This window comes from Geospiza fortis, unplaced genomic scaffold (assembly GCF_000277835.1).
Source record: "Geospiza fortis unplaced genomic scaffold, GeoFor_1.0 scaffold192, whole genome shotgun sequence".
Taxonomy (NCBI): Eukaryota; Metazoa; Chordata; class Aves; order Passeriformes; family Thraupidae; genus Geospiza; species Geospiza fortis.
Window position 1 is genome coordinate 7316374 of NW_005054315.1, and position 26175 is coordinate 7342548.

Consider the following 26175-nt stretch of genomic DNA (forward strand, 5'->3'; position numbering starts at 1 on the left):
GGGGGCTGCCCAACGCCTCCTGGTGCCCCCACCACCCTTCCATCCTGAGGGGTCAGGCCTACCTCTGCCAGGCCGCAGGTGTTCCCCTCCCCCGCCCAGCTCGAAGCCGGGCAGGGGAGGCCTTGGCTCTTTGCTGGCCGGAAATCAAAGAGAGAGCCCAAGGGAGTGCTCTGCTTCTAACCCCTGTGTTCTCAGAGGCGCATCCACCCTCAGTGGCCAAGCCTGGTGTCAATTTAAAATCTGAACACCTATTGGCCTCTGGCCACTCCATTCCCAGAAAACCTGCTTCCTGTAAACCCACGACACAGTCAAATCTCCCAATTGTAGTGGGTTCTTTTATTATTTAAAACTAGTCAGAAATTACTCCAGCATCTTTGTAAGAACTTCAGTGTAGGTCATTAAAACAAGTTTCTACCAGATGCCAGCATGTACTAAATTTCCTCTAACAGAAATCTTTTCGCATGTTCCCCATCAGACATGTCTCCTCTCTGGCATTTCCCCCTTAAGCTCCACTGTAGTTACCAAGAAAAAGAAGCTCAGTTTCCTCCTGAAGATGCAAATACAAAATGTTATCTGAGAAAAAAGTACTAGCCTAAAAATATGTACCAAAACAAGTGGGACAGCACTAGCCTAGAAATTTCACTAGCAGATAATAGAGTGACATTCTGTTTTGCTAATGAACAGCAAAAAAACAAAACAAACAAAAAACAAAAAAACAAAAAACAAATAGGTACAAACAAAAATACAAACAAAAAACAAACAAAACAAAAAAAATAGGTCTGCAGATTAATTCTTCTCATTTGTGTCTGGTATAACTATTTTTAAAATGTCATTCCACTTGTTATTTGTTTGGGCTGTTATGTTTGAATATAGCATTGAACAAAAAATCCCTAGAAGATCTAACAAAATATTATGTACAAGGGAAGAAAAGGAGGAACCATTGTTGTAACTAGAAATACCTGAACAATATTATTTTATATTAAGGTACAGCTTTCTTGTTAAATACCTTACCTATGTAGTAGACACACATTAAAATGAATAATTTAATAAAAAAAGAAAAAAGAAAAGTAGTCTTTTGACTGCTTAGTACTTCATCTGCTGATCAGTTTATGATCTCAATCCAAGAACCAAGCTTCCATTATTTTCTTTTTAAGCCAGAAACAAGCAAGCTCCAACACTATCACCTTTCACTGTTTGAGTAATTATCTATTCTTAGGACAAACATGGTACTAATATGGCATCAAGACTTCTGTAACTCCCTGGTGCCTTTTTCAGTTGCATGAAAAAAATCCAACTGAAAATATTTCTGTAATATTAGGAAAGATTTTAACAAACAGATGTTTTCTGTCATTATTTGCTCAGTTTGTAGTCATAGCAGTAGTTGGTTGGAAAAAGTCCATAACACTGAAACTGTAACAATATTTTTATTTACACTGGTAGTCTAGGCAGAACAGATTGCTCAGGAAAGGAACAACATTGAGGGCTCCTGGGTGAATCAAGCAAGAGCTGAAAAGAGGGACTGAAAAACAAAGTAGCAGCCTCTGACAGATTGGGTCTTTGTGAAATGGGAAATGAAGGCTGTCAACCTTCTGTGTTAATCAAGGGTTTGCACTGGAAATTCTCGTAATATTTCAGCTTCTCAAAGCACTGACCATTTGCATGCTGGGGCTCTGCTACAGAGCATGCTCATGACTCCCTTCTGGCTGCAGACTGGGTTTTCTTCCATGAAAAGCCGAAGAGGTGGTTTGAATCCACATGACATCCCAGCTGTGCTGGGCAGCTAGGCTGAAGAGCACTGAAGAACTAAAACACTCTGTAATACTGGAGTCACAGACAGCTCTCAAAAGTTTGATTTATGGTTCTGCTCAACCCCAGAAGACTTGGCTGCCTGAACCTGCTTTCCTTCCACCCCTGAGGCAATGAAGGTGTGATGCAGTACTAGGAGGGCACCTAAACTGCCCACATTCACAGCCTTATGAACCACCACATACTGCAACCTGCTTGCTACCCATCACACTTGCCCTGCAAGAACCGATAAGTGTTGAGTAAGTTCTGGGATGGTGATTTTCACTCACATTGTCACTTTCCACTCATAAACAACATCATTTGACTAGAAAAGAGTAACTGGTGGCAAGAGCACTGTTGGATAATGCAAAGCTCAGTACATCAGAGGAGCCACAATGTAATCATGAAAACCAAATGGAGGTCGTGTGATTTGTCATGGGTAATGAACGTGGAGAGAGGTGGAAGCCATAGGATCTCATCCTTCTACCTGATATCCTGGAATATTTTGTACAAACCAAGTGCACCTCCTATAGAAAAATATTCTGTACAATGCAACAACAAAGAATGCAAGGTTTGACTGCAGCCCCACTTGGAGCACTTTGCAAAATAGTGGTTAGTAAGATATGAAATTGGGGTACATTTTATACCTAAGTGGGGGATGAGAACGTGACATGAAATTGAAGGGACGGGTTGATGGGTTTGTCCTCCTTGCCCTCCCCAGAAGGGATACCTTTTGGTAAGTCTTGTGTCCTCAGCTATGCCAAGTGTTGATCCATGATATTTAGCTTGTGATTGCAATCATATTGTTAGTGCTACATACAGCTATTCTGCAGTTAATGCCTTTATCACTGGCAATCCAAAAGAACCAAAGATGTTGCAGCCAATAAATCCTGTTATTCATTAATCCAGCTGTCTCTTATGAATGCAACCAGACCTATAGTTCATAGACTATTTGTGAACTCAGCATCAGGTCCATAGTTAAACTTCTGCAAGAAGCACCAGCTAAAGAGCAGTTGAGTAATGTCTGGGTTCCTGGGCTCTGAATTTGAAAGTGAATGTGCTTCTAAACACAAACCTATTTTAAAAGTGTTAGTTATTCTATTACAACTTGATATTTTAGAAAGGATTACTATAATTGAAGAAAACTTGGGTGTTTCAATTCAATATTCCTCGTGAATACATAGAATCATCACATCAAACTTTTGGATTTAGATAAAGAAATTACAGAAAAATCCATGGAATTGTATCACGTTTTTACACAAGACTGAAGACTGACTAGTAACTTTTATGCAAATAACGCTTTCCCAAGCAACCATATGTGATTTGCATTAAGCAATTCCTTCCACTCCTTTTTCAGTCATATCAGTGTGAGAAACTGGAAACTTGAAAGAGTTAATGTCGCAAACATTTGGCAGAAGGTAAAAGGAATGTTACCATGCTATTGGAATTAAATACCGCAAAAACCATGCCATCTAGATAAGGTGCAGTTAAAAAAAGAGGGTCTTGTGGAGGTAGTAGAGTGCTTTTCTGGGGTCAACTTGCTTATCTTGGGGAACTATTTCTAAAACCAAGGCTGAGACAGCAGTGCACTTGCATCTGTCAGGGGAAGGCATTTGACATCACGAGACCCCCAGTCTCCTTCCGAAAAGTTAAAGAATAACAAAATGCACACGGGCAAGGACTGGTTTATAAGTAGCAAAACAGAGAAGGACAGGGTGTGAACCCTGCACTCATCATCCACGGGAACTGGACCAGAGACAGTGCTGGAACTCTGGCCTGTGACCCACATATTTTCTTCTCTATTACCCTATCTTTCCTTCTTCCTTTCTTCCTCTTCCTAAAAGTTTGATTTGTTGTTCCCACATGTTGTCCAGAAAAGCTTAATCCACAAGCTGTTCAGAAACCACTAGCTGCTACATGTTGTTCAAAAATGTTGAAGTTGCCGCTACGGACCATCAGCCTACCATAAAGTTTAAATCGTTGTTGCCTGTACATGAGCCTGAAGGCTAACTGATTGCCTTTCCTTCACCACAATTCAGCACAAGGGTATCCCAAGCATCAGCTACCTCAGAGTAGGTGGTCCAGGACTGCCCTTTAAGGACCCACAATTATTCAGAACAAGATCCCCTCAGAAACTATGAAACACTTTGTCTTTAGGCTGACTAAATTTCTAAATGCAACAGCAATTAATTATTAAAACATAGACAATAGAAATAATAATTCAAAATCTGTAACACTCCTTCAGGAAAGTAATTTTGCTGGTAACAATAGCAATCCTTTTCACATTAAAACATCTCTGAAAACTGGGGGTTTTTCCACCTTAAGTATCATTGCTAACTGCTGGTTTTGCCCACGAGTTGCTGAGAAGCCTCCTACAACCCCGGCAGAGCTGGAGCAGTCCATCAAGCCAAGGCGTGTGGGAAAGTTTCTGGGGCTCAGTGATGCTTTTCAGATGCACTGAGCCGCCTTTACTTCTAGAGCCATTCTAGCCAAGAGAACTATCACTTTTTGTGTCTTTATATGGACAAAAAATTAGGGTGTCCTTTTTAAATGCAATTTAGAAATTGAAGAAGGGCAGCGAAAATAACCTAGAATATTGAATATTTAAACCAAGAAATATAAAAGCTTGATATAAAAAGTTGCTCTTACTTAAACAACACCTTTGCTTTTTTACAGTAGGATGCATTTACTATTTAAGTAGAAGCTGAAAAGAAAATGGATATATGTGCTGCCACAATAAAGTTTCCGTTTAATCACAATGCATTTAGATGATTAAAAATATTTCAATTATGCTATAAAAAAGTTCATATGACTATTTATTTCCCCCTTTGTCTAAACATAATAAAATAAATCCCATAATTAAAAATTAGGTAGAGTCAGTCAGATTAATGTCTTACACCCTGTATCAGTGAATGGGCAGTGCATTCTTTCTCATCTCTGAAGCACTACTGATAAGGACACACAATATTCAAGCTTGTCAGCCATAATAATAAATAATATAAGCATAAAAGCCATCAGCATTTCTAAGTGCTAATGCATTTAAACATATTTCATTACAGTTTGTCACATAATGAAGAGAAAACCATTGAGTAAGCATTTTAGTGTGTCACATTTACATTATTTCATCCTTATTTCCTAAATACTATTTCATCATTAACTTCTAGTGAAATCAGTGCACAAGGTTAGGGAAGTGCATTGCATTTAAAATCAAATTCGCTGCTGTCTGATGTACTAATACAAAACAAGCAATCTTCTAAAAAGGAGTAATTACCATTGCCTCCATCCTCCCCCCTCTCACATTTTCATTTTTCTGGTTCCACTACTTTTTTTTTCTATCATGCAAGAAACTTCAGACAAAAGAAAAAAAAAAAGATGAGGTGTAACTTGGGACAAATCACTCATACCTGCTGAAAACCTGAATCCTGCAGTGAAACCACTCTGCAGAAGAGGCAGGTGCAGAAGGAGCACAGCACTCCCCTCTTCACTGCCCTATATCTATGCACTGGAGCCACAGCAATCAGCATGAGCCTGTGTGGGACTCAAGTTGGTAGGCAAGGACAAGTCAGCCAGGCTACTCAGACTCACAAAATCATAGATATGGTTTGGGTTGCAAGGGGATCTTGAAGATTGTCTAGTTCCAAAGCCCCTGCCACAGGCAGGGATACCATCAACTACGCCAGGTTGCTCAAACCTCCATCTAACCTGGCCTTGAACACCTCCAGAGATGGAGCACCCACAGCTTCCCCAGGAAATCTATTCCAGTCCCTCACCACCCTCAGAGTAAAGAATTTTTTCCTGATATCTGACCTAAACCTACACTCTCTCACTTTGAAGCCACTCCCCTTGTCCTGTCACTACGTGTTCTTGTAAAGTCTTGCCCCATCTTTTGTGTAATTTCCTTTCAGGCCCTGGAAGACCATTATTTGTCCTCCCCAAAGTTTTCTCTTTTCCAGGCTGAACAATCCCAACTCTCTCAACCTTTCCTTAGAGGAGAAGTGCTCCATCTCTCTGACCAACTTGGTGGCCTCCTCTGGACCCACTCCAGGTCAATGTTGGAGACCTCAGAGCTGGATGCAGCACTCCAGGTCAGGCCTCACCAGAGCAGAGGGGCAGAATCACCTCCCCCACCCTGCTGGCCATGCTGCTTTTGATGCAGCTCAGGACGCAATTGGTTTCTGGGCCACCCCAACTGCTACAACACAAGGGTCTGGCTTTCCCTGAGCAGCTGAGAGAGTAAGCACTTGCCCCAGGGGCTGAGCAGAGAAGGCTGCCTCCCCACTGCTGCTGAGAAGCAATTGACATTTCCCCCATTTGAGGCCTCCTGCATTTCCCCAGCTCCTGAGGAGCTGCAGCAAAAGGCTGCTCAACATGGCACTGTTGAGGACCATGCCGGTCCCAGAGAGCAATGCAGCAGCCCTGGGGCTCCTCTAGCTTCACCTTGCTGCAAGGAGAGTACCAGAGAGAGCAGAGCCAAGCTCACAGCCTCTCTTTGCACAGACAGGGTGAGGTGGTTTGTGCTAGTGTCATACCACAGCCAGATTGACTGGCAACAGCCTGAATGAAGATCCATCATAGCTGTCTTGTTAAGCCACTGAGTCACAACTGCTGCTTGCCATTGTCCATTCGCAGTATGCTTTAGTGGAGAAAGAGGGCAAAAGAAACAGCAGTGTGTATGAAAAAAATAAGTAGTGCCTTTATTAAATTTTAAAACGAACTCTTCCTCAAAGTGCCTTTACATAACTCACATGAAAACTTTAGCATCATTTATATAAATATATCAAAAGGAGCAAGTATTTTTTAAAAACCACCATTTTGGCTCAGTAAAATAACCTTCCATTCCTAAAGTTAGGGATAACAAGCGGTTCTCCTTTCAATCTGTTCCAGTCAGCAGAAGTAATTAGGAGGATTGAGGTCGCTGGAACTCTGTTGGCTGGCCTGCATGACTGTGAGCTGTCAAGGTGAAAGCACAAAGTCAGTGTCACACCCTAGTTCTCAGAGTACAAATACTATAATGTCACTGTCTGGTCCTCACATCTGATACAGGCATCTTCTTAAAGAAGAGTTTTGTGACCAAACCATGGAGTTTCTGTTCTATTTGATTCTTCTATCAGCGTGAACCATAACAATTAGCCTTGTTCAGATGGTTTTCAGTAACTTCAGATGGATCTCAAAGCTCTTTTACCCTACAACAGGCTGCCACAGAACACACCATATATAGGCAGACTGCATGAACAGCTAAGTAAATGTGGCACTTCGTGACTAGGACTGATCGTCCCTTGACACTCCTCTTGTGACTAAAACACACAATGGGAGAAGACTATGAGCATCTGCATAGGTCTGTACATACATGACATTCATCAATAAAACACTTCAGTACCATAACAGTTTGAATTAGTCTGACATTTCAAATGCACTTTCCCCCCTTCCTCTTGAAATTAAGAGATTCTTATTCTATTCTGCCAAACACACACAACTCACAAAGCTCAGAAGGCACTGTCTCTCAAAAGCACTGTTTCTAGTTTCCAGCACGCGCTTAATTTAGTTGTGAAAAGCACTTACTTCCACTGGTTTTGTCACTTATCAGCCAGAGCAGTTTTGTTTGGTTGAGTATGGAGGCATAAGAAAATTGCTTGAGCCATGAAAGAAGAAAACCCAACACTTCAGTGTGTAAATGAATAGATGAATTCTAAAGGTTGCAGAATATAATTTTTTTCAGACAAACAAGTGGAGATACCAGAGGGAAAATTTCTGCCTAATACTGTATTAGCAAGAGCCTTCAATCAGAGCTTGGAAAGTGATGGAGGTTGACACAAAAGCAAGTTGCTTGTTTCAAGACAAAGAAGCTGCAAAAGAAAATATAGGTTGAAGTTTGAATGGGAGGAGAGCAAAAGGTGCTGCAAGAAAGAAGCTGATAGGACACAAACATTCAGAGTTGCAAGCAGCAGTAACAGTGAGTTCCTGAGGCTTCCCTATACAACAAGATCTCACAACCTAAAAGCATAACGTTCAAGGACAGACTGAAATTACATGGGGAATTTGGCTCTCATCTCCTGTTTCTATAAAATTACTAGCTATAAACATAGCATTAAAGAGGTCTGATGATTTTTTGTAATAATTCAAATCGATTCTCTTCCCCAAAAAAAGAACTAATGATTGCAAACTACATCACTGCCTACAAGTCAAAAATAACTTTGGAGTTAACACTTTGGGCATACAAAATACTATTAAAATATTTTAAAATGAAAGAGAAAGGATTCAACATTTTACACAACTTCCTTTCCCTTTTGTCTGGAAAGTCATGATTGCAGCCCTCAGCACACAATCATCTCAGATTCCTTACATATCAGAGCAGAGGGAAAGGAGAAAAGCAAGCAGCTGCAGGGGGTAACACAGGGGCATCTCTCTCTCTGTGCCCTTGACATGGTCCTCAAGGTAAGGTGGATGAAGTCAATCATCCTGTACCTCCCATGACAGACGCTGTGTCATTAGCCAATTGTTCCACTTGGGTAAATAAATATATTAAGCCATTTAACTGGAAAGAAAAAGTTCTCTGGAGATCAATTCTTTGACTCGATACAGATTATAAAGGTATTTTTACAATATCTGCATGTGACAAGTGACTAAAAACAGCACTGATCTTTCACATGTAAAAGAGATCAAGAAAGAGTATTTAAGCTTTGTCAGGTTCAACAGCAATTTCAGAGGGCGGGAATTCTCTTACCTTTTCTCCTGGATATGAATTCTGTGAATTCTCCTGGATGATAACACACTGATGCAGTAACATGGGGATTTATCTTTCCGCAAACTGAACAAGGCAAATAACAAACTTGTAACATAGAAAATGTTTGTGTCGTTTCATTAAAAAAAAAAGAAACAAATATTTACTGGCACCAGCCATGCACCTTATGTAATATCACAACAATAATGAGTGTAATTCCCTTCATATTGAAACTTTAATTGCAGGGGAGAAAATCAAATTTTCTTCATTGGCTTCAAGTTTTTGACAATTTTTTGTCCTTTCATTTTTTTAATACAAGGGAATTTCACAGAATCATTCTTGGAAAAGTACTTGTGTACTTCCTACATGTGCTACTGACGATATTTCACGGTATTCTGTTGATCCAGCCAGAAGTAAAAAAGATTCACATCTGTAGATGAAACTTTAGTACCTTCACTCCAGTAAATCTGGATGAGATTGCACAAAACAGATACATGTGACCTTCAGTCAATCCATCACCAATTGTGTGAACTGAATCAGTCATTAAGTGTCATTTCTCATTTGTTATTTAAGGAACATTCAAGTCTTTTGTTAACAAATGCAATTGTGATAAAGAGCCACTTTTTCTGGATGGCATCTGGTAGCGCACTTTCTTCCAAAACCTGGTTCTTGCTGAGTGGGACCTTTCTGAAAAGTCCCCTTTCCATCGGATAGCCCCATGCTTTTGCTTAATATATCTGATGGATTCTGGCATGGTTGCATAATCTTGTATTTTTTCAAGTTCAATGAGAATTACTTTAATGCCATCTTGGATAAGAGCACTATGCATGGCTAGCTGCTTTTCAGACTCATCTTCCAGAACGCTGTAACAGGAGGGCTCTGGTACTAAAATAATAATCACTCTCCTACTTTGACGGATTTTTTCATCAGCAACACTGATCACAGCTGTAGAGAAAAAGGTTGTGCAAAATTAAGATTTTACGTTTCTATTTTCTGTTACCAGTATTCTGCAGCTGATTCATCAACTGTTTGATATTTAAGCTGACACACTTTACATCAAAATAGGGAGAGGATATGAACATGCAAGCAGTTACCTTCGGTTAGCCTACCATAGAAATCTGGCCAATGCAACACAATCTGACCCCATTAGAGTCTATATGTCTATATCCTTGTTTTGCAAGTACAGAGAAGAGCTACCAACTATCTACTAATCTTGCTAATGCCATTTTATTACCATCATAGGTACAAATGCAAAAAACCCCCAAGTTCCAGAACCACAGGAGGTTTTTACCTTAAACGGTCTGTTTCTGATGTGCTCAACTGGTTTTGTTCCAGTAAGTGGAAGACGAAAAAAAGATTCCCCCCATCAATGGCATTCCAGTCAGTTAAGTCACAAACAGTGAAATATGGTAAAATACTACACAAAAACCCCATGGCTAAACCCTGAGAACAGACTACTGCATTTTTTTCAAGCTGAAAAATTTAAGCAGCACTTTAGATTCTACTTCTCAGGGAACCCTTCCTTCTCAAACCACTGCCAAAATCCAAGAAAACTCAAGCCAAATTTGTCTTCAGCTAACTCACCTTCTCCTGGTAAATCATCTCTCCCAAGTATGAAGAGCTTATGTCCACACTGCCTTTCTAAGACCTCTGGCAGTATCTTCAGGGCAAAAATGTCTGATGAATACAAGCAGCTTCCTCTGTTCTTTGGATACAGAACATAAGCATCATAGATCTTCTCATCTGAAACTAAGGAGTGAACAATAGAACTTCCATAAAAATAAATTCTAAAGATACAAGAGCAAGCAAGCAAACAAGCAAAATCTCTAAACTCTAGGGGGTTTTCCCTTACTTGAATCATTGTTTTAGATCCTAATCCTGCTATATTACCTAAGCATGTAGGATTATACAAAGCCTGAAATATTTGTAGGATCAGGCTTTCTAGAATTCAGGATACTGAATCTGAATAGGCAAAAGAGACCTGAAAAATTAAGTTGAAACTTTCTCTTTTGAACACAAAATTAAAAAGTCATCACTGAATTATTTGAAAAACAGTGGACCCAGTGGTACAACTGATACTTAAAATTCCATTTGCCATCATACTTATAAGTGGTGTTGCAACCTGGAGTTTCAACCACAGCAACCACTTAGACATGACAACAAAAACAAATTAAGTGTCAAATTTCAAGATCTGAATTGTTTTGGATATTTTTGATCAAACTTTTCAGAAAGACATAATTTAAAAGACTTTGAAGAAAATCTAGGAGAATATCAATACCTCCACAAGATACATGGCTAGAGAAACAAAGTATCTCCTCTCAGATGGCTGGAAATTACCCATACTTCAGCATACTCTCATAGACAACACCCTTTCAGCATTTTTTTGAATGCCAGGAAAGCAAAATTTCCAGAAAGTAAAATAAGCAAAAGTGCCTTTAAATAGAAAACAACGCCAAGTTATATTTTCCCTGTTTCATCTATAGAAAATAAAAAACACGTAACACTTCTAATGTATTATTGCTTTCTGTAACAACAGTAATTAAAAAGTGATCTGAGAAACTGCTGTCAGAGCAGTATTCAAACCACTAGGGTGGGTCTTCAGGAAAAGAAATGATAGTTCTGGATTCCTGGGAAGTGGCTGATTTTTTTCCCAGCTCTTGTCATCTGAATTAATTCTAAACATCCTAAAAACACTATTATCCTTTCAAAAACCGGAAGGAAGACCAATCATGATCCATGACAGTAACTCACTGCTTTGCAAGTAAAGGTGGAAGCTCAAAACAACACTCAGCACTGTTACATAAACATACCTTTTTTCCCCAGGAAAGGATGGCAGGAGTCCCGATACCAAAGCACAATATCAATTTTGAAGATCTTGTAGATAAAGAGAGTAAAAAACACTAAAAATACCAAGGAAACTCCTCCTCCAATTAAGTACCCCTGAATGTTTCGAGCTGCAGCAGCACAGAATAGGAAAGAAAACAAATAAAGTACAACTATAAGCTAGAACCAGGGAAAGACAAGGATTGTACAAAATTGTTTAATCATTAAAATACTTTTGTTTTAAAAAGAGTGAAAGAACAGGACAAACTGTTTAATTTATGCTTTCTGACATTACTGTTATCTGATAAGCCTACTTTTATCTTTCAGAGAAAAAAATACCTCAACAATATAATAAATGAGGCTCCTCTTCAGCTGAAACATCAAAACAAAATATTGACATATAACATAGCACAGCAGTAGAATGAGAATTCTTGTACAAAATTCTGTCAGTCGGAAAGCAAGGAAGTCGGAAAGGTGGGGAGGTGATTTCCTGACCTAATCTCCCCAGACCAACTAGCATTTCATTGTCTCTGCCTTCAATGACCTGTCAGTGAACCTACTCATTTACTGTCGTTAAAACACCCCCCACAAACTACATGTTTTAGTCAATGCATTAAAGAATTTCTGAAGTTAAATCCTACCCTGATAATCTTTATGAAGAAATTATAGTCATGTAACAAGTTAGAGTTCATATTCACTTTCAGTCCCAAAATACTGAATGAGAGAAGACAAAGCAAATCAAAAGCACTGTTTTCTTTCATTTTGCTAAGAACGTGAGGAAAAAATTTACAAAGAAAGGTACTGAGATGCACTGCCCATTTTGCATAAAAGTATATCACACAGCTTTAATTCTAAGTAGGGCATGGTCAAACTAACTGACAAGTAAGTCAATGATCACCATTTTATCAAGAAGAGATCTCTTACCTGGGTATTCTAATTTGATGTAGGCTGTGAATTGTTGAGAACCATATATGAAGTGGCAGAAGAACTTATGAGCATAGTCCTTTACTGTCACTTTTGAAATGTTAAATTTTGTTCCAGATACAGCAAGTCCATGAGGCAACCCCTCCCTGTCATAAGAAAAGGTACAAGGAAAACATTTGTATATAACTGCATATCTATGCTGAATATGAGACAGATTCATCTATCCACAAATACAAAGACATTAATTTTTTTATCTCTATAACCCTAAGAAGCTAGTGAAGCACAGTAAATATACTCCTGTAATGAATAATTTCATGAACTAAAAATATACTGGGATTAGTTGTTTCAGGTTTTTTTTGGGTTGAGTTTGCTGAGTTTCCCCCCCCCAATTTGGACAGAGTGCACCATTAGCAGTTTTGCAGGTGACACAAAACTCAAGAGGGATGTCTGATACAACAGCCAGCATCCAGAGGAACCTTGACAGGATTGACAAATGAAAAAAAAAAAAAAAAAACTCATGAAGTTCAAAGCAAAATGCAAATCCTTCATATGAGCAGGAATAACCAGATCCCAGGCATCCTGGACTGCATTAGGAAATACACTGCCACCAGGTTAAGGGAAATGATCTTTCAGTGATTTTCAGCACTGGTGAGGTCACACCTGGAGTGTAGGGCCAGTTTTGGGCTGCCTAGTACAAGAGATGGATGGATTTGCTGGAGCAAGTCATGCGCAGTGATGTAACAGATAAGGAATTGGAGCATCTGTCATACAAGAGAGCAGGGACTGCTCAGCCTGAAGAGAAGGTTTGGGGGCAGGAGATGGATCTCATCAACATGAGTTAATACCTGATGGGAGGAAGGAGTGGAGAAGAGGGAGCCAGGCTCCTTTCAGTAGTGTCCACTGACTGGACAAGAGGCTATGAACACAAATTGAATAACCTTCCCATCTGAAATTCCACTCGAACACTTTTTTACTTCAGGGTGGTCAAACATTGGAACCTAAATGTCCTGCAACAAGAGTTTCTGCCTTGTGTTCTTGAGGATTAGCAGCTGCGTCTGTACTTTAAAAAGGACCATTTTCACAAATAACAGTAATTTGGGTGACTTTTTTATTTTGGAACAATATATCCTTCCCATATTAATGACAGAGGACAGGCTTTAACGTACTATTAAAAAAAATCACATAAGGAAAAAATACATAACTAAGTATTACAAAATTGTATTTCACAATAGTATTATAAAAATCTACATGATTGCTTCATTCTATTTGTATCAGACACAGTATTTATAATAAAATGTTATTCTTTTAAAACCAAGCAATAAGAACATACTTGTGTTTGACACAGACTTCTAATCAGCCTTTCAATGACTAGTGGCATTTGACTAGTAGTCTACTTTATAATGAATTCCCTGCACACTACTGCAGATTACTTCACCTACATATGCACTACAAATTCAATGTATAAGGATACTTACTCATAAAACTGTTCCCTGTAGGTTTCATCAAAGATATCAACATCCTCATCATTAACTTGCCAGAATGGAATCAAGCCATTTATGCCACTTGATATGTTACACACCATAACTATATGAGAGCCTACAAAAAAACAAATGTAAACACAGAAACTGAAGGTCTTGTAATAGGACCTTCAGGTGATGAGGGAACAGCTGGGAAAAGGAGGGATATAAAAGAAACCTACTTACTTTATGAAAAGCAAAGTCCTTAAAACTCATCCATTTGTAATTCAAACTTGGGTGTCTCCAATCTGGATATAAATTCCACCCTAAATATAAGTGTCTAAATGTTCACATCTACATAAAAGCTAGTTGTCTAAGCTAGTAACAGAGTTCATCTCTGCTGAAGTCCACTCACATTAAAGTAGATACCTTAACTGAATGACTCTCCAGACTTCACTGAAAGATCGCCAGGGCTCGAATCAGTTGCACATACACCTATGGTGACATCTGAGATGCTCTCAAGCATCCAAGGTATCCATATGGAGTTGTCAGACAAGACTCCAGATCTTCAAGAGAACCGCATTGCTAGAGTAGCCAGACCACCCAAAACAGCACTCTTTGTGTAGGCAACTGAATTGAGCTCCTGCTGATACTGGCCTGAGTTAAGAACCTCGGATCATATGCACATACCCATGTGCAGACAACCTACATCTGGGAGCTGAATCCCATTCTTAGTGACCTTGCATATCTTTACACCAAATCAGGATCTTTTGGCCAGCACTGTCCACTGGGACGGTTTCCGAATATTATCACACTTTACCTCCAGAGCAAGCTCGCCTGTCACTCAGCTCCTTTGCCACCAAGAGTCCAGATCTTACAGAACACCTCAGTATTAAGCAAGCCAATTTGCAAAATGTATTTATTGCCAATGTACCTCAGCGAGCTCCATGTACAGGAAGGCAAGCAGCTTTCTTGAATTCCTTTCCTTCTGTATTTTACCCATGGAAGTTAGGATTTGATAGCAGAAGGTGGGCTCTCTCAGCTGGCCTATGTAAAGATCTTAGTCTTTCATTTCCTAGAACCGCATCAGATCTAGATGCTTCCACCAAGGGATGGTCTCTAACAAAAGTATGGAATAAACCTTTAGCTCACATGGAAAGCAGTTACTGGAACAAGAGTTCACACAGAAATCACAGATGCTCCCCGATCTCTTCCCTCATGTCCTTCTACCACAACAGTTAATTTTTTTAAGATGTGGTTTAGTGCATTGCACAATTATTCAAAAAAAACCCCTCAAGCATTCCATGCCCACACATTCATGAATGCACTGTTAAGTTTCTACACCACCTTCTGCCACTTCTCATTCAAAAATAATATAGCTGTTTCCATACAAGTGTTCATGCAGCTGCTTAGAGATTCTGCCCCACAGCCAGGCATACAGTAGGTTTTATTTTTTTTCCCCAGTATCCCACTGAAGGTACTGAACAGAGAATATTGAATATTTGAATGGCAATGTCACTTCAAAACAAACGAACCCAAATCTCAAATTCCTTTAAGAAGTGTCCCCCATATGTGTTCCTGTAATAGGGAATCATTTGTAGATCTCAGTAGTCACAACAAACCCACTTTGTGGCTGGAGTCTCCTTTTAGTCTCACCTGTGGCTATTACTCTAATGTCTGTAAAACAATCAAGGTTTGCTCATCCTAGGTGGTCCAAAGCACCTAACAATACACCAGCACAACTTTTATTTAATGCTGTGTCCAAGCTGTAACAAATATGGACCAAATTCTACAATAAGGAGTCTAAAAAAGTTGTCCTATAACACAGTCTTAATGACTCAGGCTGAGAGTCGCAGCCAGCCCCTGGACTAATAAATTGCTCAGAAAATACTACCAAGCATTGAAAAAAAACCCTGACACTGCCTTCAGTAAATTTAAAAGCCTGCAGATCAGACTCCTCCTGAGTAGAGGCTGCATCAGAAAGAACTTTTCTGAATTAAATAACTACCAGCCAAAACTAGGGATGAGACTTATTTGATACTTTCATGGGTGGGAGATACAGTACAGGGAAGTCCAACTGTAACATTACTTCATTTCTTCCACAGTTACAGTTACAAACAAAAAGTCAAGTTTTCACACAAAAATTAGGGTTATGTGAGGTAAAATAATTACTATGGAAAGTCTCCCTGTTTTATCCAAAATCTGGTGAACAAATTTCCTTAACAGTGAAAGAACTGAAGTTTTTCAGGCATGGATTTTTTGTAAGGAAGACAGAGAAGATATAATTACCACAAAACAAGGGGCTGATGAGTGATTCTAGATTACTTCAACAGAATTAAATAACCATCTGAAGACCACGGGACTGTAAGCTTTCAAAATAATACTTTTTGTATCAGATCCTAAATATTCACACTGTTTAAAACAAAGCCTTCTGGACTTTGGAAGAACATAATTTCTGTTAAAGCACAATCACAGTTCTGGTCAAAATCTACCAATGCTCACCAAAACCTGGCAACTTCAGAATAAGTCTATCTTTCACAAGCTATTGAGGCCAAAAAGAAAAGAACAGAACAAAAAAAACCACTAAAACCCCAAAACACCCTAAACACACACACAAAACCCACTAGTGTTTCAGTGCTGTCCAATTTAACACCATATATACTGAAGGTTAGAATTTGGACAGACAAAACTATTTCACATGATACAAAAAGAAACATGAAGCTTTAATAGGAGAAAACAACACCTGCTGCACACAATTTACAAGCTTAATGTCAGAAAAAGCAACAGCAGATGTGTTATGTGAGATTCCATGAGGGTGATGCACATAAAAATAATCCACAATGCTCTGGACTAACCTCCCATGTGCTGTCAGAGTCCAAATGCAACCTTTGCTCAGAGCTTCTCTAATGATCTAATTCCTCAAATGATTACAAAACTGTTTCCTGTACTAAGAAATTCTAGTAAATAGCCAATCACGCTTCTCCAAAATCAGTTAATGCCCTTTTAAATCAAATATTTTGTTTGAAACCGCCCCCTTTGGTACAAAATGATTTTTTAAAATACAGTTTAAGTAGCTCCAATATCATTCTTCTGGACTTCGTCAGTAGAACACAACTGTCTGATATGTGGTGCACTTTAAACACATGTAACTTTGCTTGGGAAAAGACTGCAACACCATATACTCGGCCCAGAGAATTACAGAACAATTGACGTCTTCAATCCAATTTCCTGCTCAAAGTATGGCCTGATTCTGAGATCAGATCAGGCTGCTCAGACACTTATTCAGCCAGGTTCTAAAACCTCTAATGACAGACATCACAACTTTTCTGGGCAGCCTGCTGCACTGCCCAGCTGTCCTCTCTGTGAAGAAGTTATTCTTTATACCCAGAATCTCTTATTTAATACATTTCCAAGATAAACAGTACCTGGGATATGCATCAACTAGCAGCTCACTGTTTCACAAAACATCAGTATCCAAAATCTGTATTACCCTAAAACAAGGAATAAAATCCACGTTGTGGAGAGGGAAGGGAGACAGGAAACATACAGGAAGAGAAAGAGCTACTGAATGGGTCAACTGCTAACTATCCTAATGTGCTATATGTACATCAACCATATTTCCACAGATCCTGAAGATACATCAACACACAAACACTGAGAAATGGTAAAAAGGATAGATGGAAATAACAGAAGATAAATAAATGCATCCTGCACAACACTGCTGGTCAAGAGATTCCAATCTTAGGCACAGTTACCTCTCCCCACAAATTATTCATGGGAATCACGTTCTATTACCTATCCTCTGCCTTCCAGATAGTCTCAATCCACATACTAATCTCCCAGTCTTGCTGAAGTCTGTGGAACTGTTCACACATATTTTCAAAAAGACCAGGAGCGTATTTGTTTCATTAATGATCTCTTAAATAGTCACTACTTACCAAGTTCTACTTCAATTGTATTGTTCCTTGGATAAATAAACTCTGGTTGCATCTGCAGTGGTTTTTCTAACCAAAACAAAGAAAACAAAACCTTCAGGCAGGAAAAGATCCAAAACTTAGTTCGACTGACAATAGTTGTGGTTTTTACAGTGGGTTTGGTTTTATTGTTTGGTATTATTGTAGTGCCATACTTACTAAAAGTTTCAAATTTACAACAGAAATGTCTCATAAGATATTTGCCCTACTCTCTCCAAGTTATTCTATCTTAGCTTCCAAGGTAACAGAAAAAAAAAACAACCTTAAAATGCTTTTAAAAAATCTCAAGTTTTCTGGCAGCAGACATGAAAGTAGCACAAAACCAACAAACAAAGACAAAACCAAAAAACACAGGTAACTTCTTCAGAGATGGATAAGGAAAAGGGTTGTATCAATGACTTCCTAGATAAGATGAATATTTTTTTAACTAAAAGTTTAAAAAAACACATACGTAAACTGGGCTGGAATCGTATTATTCTGCATTATGTACAGACTGGTTGCCAACAACCCACTGTTATTATATCTCCTATATAAAGTCAGAATTTTGGTTAAACCTAAAAAGATGGACCTGCTATCTCCAGACAACTATTCTGATAGGACTTTTATCATGTTACTAGCCAGGTCACCAGCAACATTGCCCATAAAGACATAATCACAATGGTAAATGCAATAAATTACACTACTGGCAGAGTGACAGCAGAAAAGCAAAACCAAGTACTAACAGTAAGCCAACCCCTTCCAGAGGAAGATTTATTAACTTTTTTATTATTTACACAGCTTATCACATCTCCTTTCCCATCAATGGAGAAGCAAATTCACCAACAGGGCTTCAAGCAGGTCATTTGCTGTGATACTCTCAAGAAAAAACTTCTTTTTTTAAGTTTATTTACTTTAATTGTGCACTATTTGTTTTGGCAAAAGCAATACCTCCACCCCAGGAACCACTCTTTCTTCTAATTCTCATTCCTAACCCTGCATTACTCATTTCCTCATGACAATTCTTCCTCAAAAGCAACGCTCAAGGGTAGCAACATGCCACACTGCCTTTCAATTTTAAGTTCAGGAATAAATTAAAGAACACTTACAACTCTAATTTCACAGAGCTGAAAAGTAGCTTGCCAAATATCTTATGCCTGCATACAGATGTTTACAGCAGAGCCAAAAAGAGAATAACCTCATGCACTCACCTTTAACCTCTAGACTTATGGTTCTTGAAACATTAAATTGTTTTCCCATATATGTGTACACCATCTGGCACGTGTAGTTTCCTCTGTCTTGCACAGTTACATTACGAATCAAGACAGCATTTTCACCCTCTGCCAAAAGAAGTCGCTTGTCTTCAAGAAATCCAGGTTTACACTCCTAAACACACCAAAGGTACATGTGACTTAAAGGGAACTAAAAAAATCTGACAAAGCAGTTACTGTACTCTACTGATGATTAAAATATTTGGCAAACATTGAGTTCTTTCAAAGCCATGATGCAGATTCTTTTCCAAGCATTACTACAGTCTAACAAAGTCTGGTAACACCTTGCTCATTTGCACTTTAAAAAAAATCACTGCAGCCAACCCTTTAAGTTTTCAAGCGCTGTGCTTTAGTCCACAGCTTGACAGTTTTCTATCTCAGGTGTAATAGAAGTTACTACACGTGCAGCAGAGTTTATGAGAACACATGCCTCCACCCCTACTTCTCTGTGATGAAGAGCTGCTGTAGCAGCGCCTCCTGCTGTTTGGGTGTATCCCCGTTTCTGCGGCAATGCAAACTCTGGGAAAAAAGTTTCCTTCTCCTCCTTGACCTGCAAGCAGTAGAGAATCTCTTCACCTCAAAAGATGTATAGGTGCGGCACACAGATTATTTAACATGTATAGGCCCATGTAGCTGGCTTTAATACCAGCATCAGAATTAGGAGTTGAACTGTTTAGATTTTTACCTTAAAACAGGTAAAATACATGTTTTCAAGCTTGCACAGAGTCTACAGAGTATTTTCATAGAACCAAAGTAAGCAGCATAAGAATGCCACAGCATAGTCAACAATGTCTAATATTCTGAGAAACTGAAATAATTATGCAAAGCCTTCTATTTACAGAAATATACAAGTTTAGAAACTTATTATTAGTTTCTAAATTATTTACTATTTAGAAACTTATTAGTTTAAAAACTTATTATCTACATAAAATAATGGAAGGATAAACCAGATTTGCACAAATCTTATTCACACTTATACCGTACTCAAACTGTAGAGAAAATAAACCTTCCCTTCCAAAAGGAGGGGGAAGTAACTTTTCACAGTTACTTCATAAGACATTTTAGATAATACATTTTGTATCTTGTATATATGAAATATACATGCTCAGTACCTTATACCAATGTACTTCAGCCTGATTATTTTCTTCATTTTTAAATTGTTCTAGATCAGGGCATATAATCTTTCCAGTATTCGTGCTCGTCACTTTTTGTTCAAACTTCATTTTTCCATTAAAACATAATCCATTATTGTTCTTAAAAACTGTTAAGTTTATAGTTTTTTTGTTAGAGTGGTTGAGGCTCCTGTAATTAGAACAGCAGACAAGTAATTAACTGTGCATTATTTCTAGCAAGTCAGGGAGAGAGACTTCAGCATCTCTACCAGCCTTTCCTCTATAACACCCCTGCTATATTCCCTTAGATTGTAAACACCATCCTCAGCCTCTCAGCTGCTGTTCCAGGTGAAGGGATGGGAATAAGCTCTGAGTTTCTGTTGTGAGCAGAAATGGAATTTGCTCTGGACACATGAGAGGGGACATCAGGACTTCTCAGAGCTCCAGTTAAGCCTTAAGTGTCTGATGCACAAAATGTTGCTTACAGTTAATATGACTGAACCTTAGCAGGTTTTTTGTTCTACTGATATTACGTAAGCCAAGGATGTGAGGCGCCCACAGGAACACATCTCATACCTCAAGTAACTAAAACTATAGCAGTAAAAGGCTACATTAAAATTATGTAGCTGGGTAGCTTTGAATGGATTACATGTCTTCTGACTTCCAATTTTGGTTTCATGGTAAAATTCAGTGAAGGAATGTGCCTGCAACATTGGAAGTTTCTGCTGATCACTCTCAACCCAAACCAATCCAGCACAACTGTATGCACACCAGAACATGTAACTACACACTCCTAAATCAAATTTAAGGCCACCTGAAACGTCTGTATTGGTTATTCTCAGTGTGTTGTGGCAACACCATGAGGAAAGGAACATTTTATGTATGCCTTCCCAAACTTAATTTCCTCTTCAGCACACATTGAATTTCAACCATTGTAAAAAAGATTTGATGACCTAATTCAGTAGTGAAGTCCAGTGCTTGGCTAGATTGATCTAGCCAGAACTTTAAAGTACTAAAAAAGCTAGATATAGATACTTTTCAAACAATATATTCCTTTTTCGTTCTCTGTTCACTCAGATTATTTGATTAGTAGTAGAGACACATTATTTTCAGTCTCTAAAGCTACCTAACACACTGCTTTGCTCTTTTAATGTATTCTCATTTTTGACCAGCAATGGCAATATTTTAAAATAAATCATAAAAACTGTTTTCAGCCTTTTAACTTGTGGGTTTCTAGTAAGATTTCCAAAAAGTTGCTAAACTCTCCAGAAAGTCTGTGTGGTGATAAAATGCACTGTTTGCTCCTCTTAGAACTTTCCTACATTTAGCCTTGTCCTACAAAGAAACCAGTGCTCTTCTCATCTGTCAGAATCAAACAGCAATTTGAACACAGGAAAAGCCAAAGCGGTTAAGGCATTTTCCTGTGACCTTACACTTCATCCAAAATAAACAAAGCAACCAACCACCCCCACAGACCATTTTTAGTATTGTCATGCTTTAAGATAAAGAGAGTCTTCTGTATGAACCACTTTTGCACTACTAAATGCATGGAATAGCAGAGAAACACAGGCAGCATCCAGAAACTAAAGGCATGGCGAAAACAGTGCTTTCAACTGATCCAAGCATTTTACCTAAAACAAAAAGTTTTGTACACTCAAGTTTCACAAATTAATGATCACACTTGCAAACACTAGCAATCCACTTGTTTCCTTCCTTACCTTACATTGCATTCATAAAGTCCAGAATCTTCCAGCATAGCAGGAATAAACCAAAGCAAGCCCTCTCGCTGGTGGATCCTGGCATCTCTCTCTGTGGTCACTGCTGTAGCACTACCATTTTTATACCATGTCAAATTGTAATCAGAGTGAAGCACTGGCAATGTAATTACTGGGCAAGTAATAGCTATAGGCTCTCCAACAAGCACAAAGTAATCACAAATAACACACCCTTCTGTTAAAAAAAAAAAGAAAAAAATGAAAAAATATCAATATTTTAATTTCTATACTTTCATGTTTAGGAAGTATTAATACCCATTCCAAGTTACACAGAATTAGAAAAACTTTTTGTAACAATAAACATCACAAGGTTATTATTTTTTGTTTGTTGCCCCCTTCTAGTTGAGAACATGATCACATATTTTACAAGCTTAAGGCACAACTTCCCTCTGTTAAGGTAGCCAGCGACAAGCACATATAAGTCAAACAGCCTCATTGCAAAACAGAGTGTAAGAAGATCCATGGGATTCATCAAGCAACTCCAAGCTTCCCAACTTACCTGTCATGTCCTTGTTATTTAACCATGCTAGTACTTCTGCAGAATTGCCAGATTCTTAAAGTAAATACTATCTATGTAAAGCACAGAGCAAACAGCAGCAGTGCAGAGCTCCTGACAGTATTCTGCCACTAGGACTGTGGGGCCAAAAACAAATCAGGGGAAAAAAATTTGGAGAAAAAAAAAGCATTTAGATTAAGAAGTCTTGACTATAATGTATTATTTCCTTCCTACATTTTCACCTTTAACCAGAATGCCCATTACTATGCCTGTGTAACAAGTTGACAGGACACAATCATGCAGCTTAGCAAGCATTTCTTTCAACACCAGTAAAAAAAAAATCAGAGAAAAAGGACAGATATTGCAAGAAGTTATCAAGAGCTCAAACATGCAAACAAAAACTTAATGGAGAATATTACTGTAGCACAAACTGAGCTGACCTTTTGGCTATAAAGCAGATTGTAAAACTTTGAAGCTTCTGCATGCATTTGTCTAGAGAAGCTGTGGATGCCCCATCCCTGGAAATGTTCAAGGCCAGGCTGAATGGGACTTTGAGCAACCTGGTCTAGTGAAAAGTGTCCCTGCTCATGGCAGGGGGGTTGGACTGGTGACTGATCATCTTTAAGGACCCTTATAGCCCAAAGCATTCTGTGATTTTATGTCCAACACTGAATTTTCATGAAACTGCAAAACATGGTTGAACTGATTTTACAAATCTGGCTGAATGGCTGTACAAATACAAGGTTAACATATTCAATTTCAAAATAAATAAAATCTTCATTAATCTTTCTAATATCACTGCCTTCCCATTTAAAGACTTCCAAGTAGGTCTCCATATAGTTCAATCTAATTTAGACACATTAGTATTAGACTGCTTATACCAAGAGTAGCAAGACAAGCATCATTAACTTATGTAGTTCTAAACTTTACTGAAATACTAGACCTATCATTAAAAATATTACTAATTTAATTGCAAAGAAAACTCAGCCTTACTGCTTTCAAGACTAGACATACAGAATGTCTCATGAAGAAGGCACTCTATAGTTAACCTTAGGTCAAGGAAGTTTATCACTTTGGGATTTCTTCACAAGAAACATGGAGAGGCTAATCAAAGCCTCAGAGCCCTAAATTTAAAAAAAAAAAATATCTCCATTTGTCCATGATATCCCCAGTGAAATATGAACCCAGCAGAGGTATCCAGCTATTGTCAATATGCTAAAGCAAAAACAAACCCTAATCTCACTACTTGCTCTCAGTAACTCTTTCCTACTAAATAGACACAACTCATCTCGTGCAGATTTTCTTTTTTAAAATGGCAGCTTCAACAAAGCATTTAACCTACCAGCACTGAAGAGAGGTATCAGTACAATGAGATGACCAATGAGCAAAAATATTGATGTCATATTTTGCTGCAAACCAGAAGTTTTTTCCATTGGTGTGGTAAGACTGCTCAAGCTGCACTGCTCTCTGCACCCTGCATTACTCCTTAAGAAAAAAAAAAAATCAGAAGAAGCATTAGTCATCCTGGGGAGGGAAAACATGGATTTGGTAATTTAGCCCCAGTTACTGAAGATTTCAACTACAGCAACTCTTGGCCTTCACAAACAGCCGCTCAGTTTTCAGCTTTCTACTAGAACTTTTCCTGGAACTAGAACTATCCCAATGGAATTACTCTTGCATAAGTGTAATAGCCTTTTACCAGCATAGTTAAACAAAAAAAAAAAAAAAACCAATACCCTCAAGCAAAGAAAAATTATGCTAGCATAGTGATTTAAGCTATACTGCATAATTTAAAAACAAGCTTGATTAATCTACTCTTCTTTCCAAATGCTTTCAGGAGTCACAATCGAGAGATGTACAAGGTTTCCCTCTTTGAACTGCTCTTATACAGCTGAGGCAGCTTTTAAGAACAGTAACTTGCAGTTCTTTGCAGAAGGACAAGCATACTCTAACTTCATTGTCATCTGCCACTTAAAACTGGCATGTAAAGCCAAATATCTGTGGAAACCACAGCTAATATGAATTGCTGCGGTCAGACACACAAAAAAAAGTGTCCATAAATTGTAGTTTCAATTCACACCTCAGGTCTTTTTTTCAGTTTTCTCCAACAAAGACATGACTGAACACACAACCACTGCCCTCATAGCCCACAAGTGGCTTCTATGAAACTCTGAACCTTCATCAAGCCCTGTTCCCCTCTCAGATGCACCAGCATTTTTTTGGTAAGGTGTCATCAGAGATCTCCCCAAGCTTTCTACTGTCAATCAGGTGGCAAACAATTAAATCCTTCCCCTTCTGGCAGTCATTGTAGGCTAAGATCTGCATTCAGTGGCCTTGTCTTTCCTCAGCTTTTGATTGTTTTGCATGCTGCTGCCTCTCACTCTAAAGCAAGCTGGTTTCACATGTAGCATTCCATTGCAAAACATTTATTGCACAGGTCCTAGTTAATATTTGCCTTCTACGCAGCCACAAATGGCAGGAAGCAGATAACTTATTCCATGAAAAAGTAAGCTGTGACTTACTTTTATATCCAATGTAATTCACTTCAGTCACAAATAAGCCACAGCAGTTCCTTCTTTTGAAGCATTTCATATGCAGATGTGTTGGGGTATTAGTGAGAGTCACACAGTGCAGAGCTCAATAATTTAATATAACAGCCTCCAGGTAAACAGCTCTTTTGGACAGTTTATCTGACTAAATCCTCATACCACAGTGCTTATTTAGTTGCCTTGCTTTTCCTGTAACTTGCCAATGAGCAGGTCATCATTTTTGGAGTTTCAGTTTACCTGTAAAAAGCAGAGAAAGGGAAAAAACATTTTACAAAACATGTAGTTTGGACAGCAGCATACACATACAAAACTAAATTTTCTACAGACATCCTAAATGTAAAAGCAAGAGCATGCCCCTGTCCATTAGAGGGATGACTTAAAAGAGCAACAAAACTTGCAGTAGAGACTGACCAAGAATTCTAGCAAGCATCTTCCAGAGAAGAAGTTTCTGCCAAAAACAACATAATGTTACATATCTGTCAAGCAATCTTGTAAGATAGGTTCAACAACTAAAAGGAAATAAATACTTAAATTTAGGGCAAGATAATAATTAGCATTATAATAAGGGTATTGGGACATTGACACAATGACCACAAACTTTAGTTCTTGTGTCTCCTTTTCAGACAATCTTGCAAACTGCAGAACTGCAGAAAAGTTGTACCTTTAAGACAAACCCATTATTCAAGGCATTCTGGTGAAGCTACATCAAAATGCAGTCAAAGAAGTCTGCAATAGTCTTTGCAAGCTACATTCTACTTCAACTTTGAGACAGTATTAACTGTTCTAAATCTGAACTTGAAGAAAGTGTACTTCTTCAAACTGGAGACAACGAGTGTATCCAAACCCCAGAGAAAAGGGCAGCCTTATCAATATTCAAATAAATTGAAAACAGTACCTTCTTTCAGTATCACGTGTAAGGAGTTAATTTCACAGTCCATACTTTGAATACTTTTCTATGTCATTTTAACTCCTGATACCTGTCAATATGAAGTAATGAGAACTTTAATGTGATGCATTGTTTATTTAAATCCAAATTAAGTTATTAAGTATCCAGTAACATTCTCAATGTACTGTTAGGAGGCATTTAAAAGAACCTGCATAGCTCATACAGACAAAATTATATTTATCAAAAACAGTGATGTAAAGTATTAAAAAAATAATGTCTTAATCTCAAGAGGAGAGAGGAAACCAGTAATACCAAGAAATATGTAATAGGTGTCTCATTTCTCATAAAATATGTGAATTAAAATACCTGACTCAAGGATTCTGCATTCTAAAATACTTTTCTGCAACTTTTGTGCAAGACCTTTTAGCC

General features: G+C 38.4%; 1 protein-coding gene across 3 annotated transcripts; it reads right to left on the minus strand.

Annotated features, from left to right (window-relative positions):
* Positions 1-6452: 6452 nt before the first annotated feature.
* On the minus strand, positions 6453-25839 carry LOC102040488 (interleukin-1 receptor type 1). Of its 3 annotated transcripts, none has more exons than XM_031056220.1 (13): positions 25756-25839; positions 24834-25097; positions 23654-23796; positions 21759-21990; positions 20041-20230; positions 18869-19043; positions 17646-17711; positions 13726-13846; positions 12251-12396; positions 11314-11457; positions 10088-10252; positions 8507-8590; positions 6453-6735 (listed from the first exon to the last, which is right to left on the minus strand). In XM_031056220.1, exons 3-13 carry the CDS (start codon positions 23742-23744, stop codon positions 6683-6685), a joined length of 1467 nt encoding a protein of 488 aa, XP_030912080.1. In that variant the 5' UTR covers positions 23745-23796; positions 24834-25097; positions 25756-25839; the 3' UTR covers positions 6453-6682. The 3 variants fall into 3 exon arrangements, 2 of the variants coding, with proteins under 2 accessions (XP_030912080.1, XP_005420052.1); XR_004081643.1 differs by having other exon boundaries at positions 6672-6735; positions 8507-9448; XM_005419995.2 differs by lacking the exon at positions 6453-6735 and having other exon boundaries at positions 8498-9448.
* Between the last annotated feature and the right edge of the window lie 336 nt (positions 25840-26175).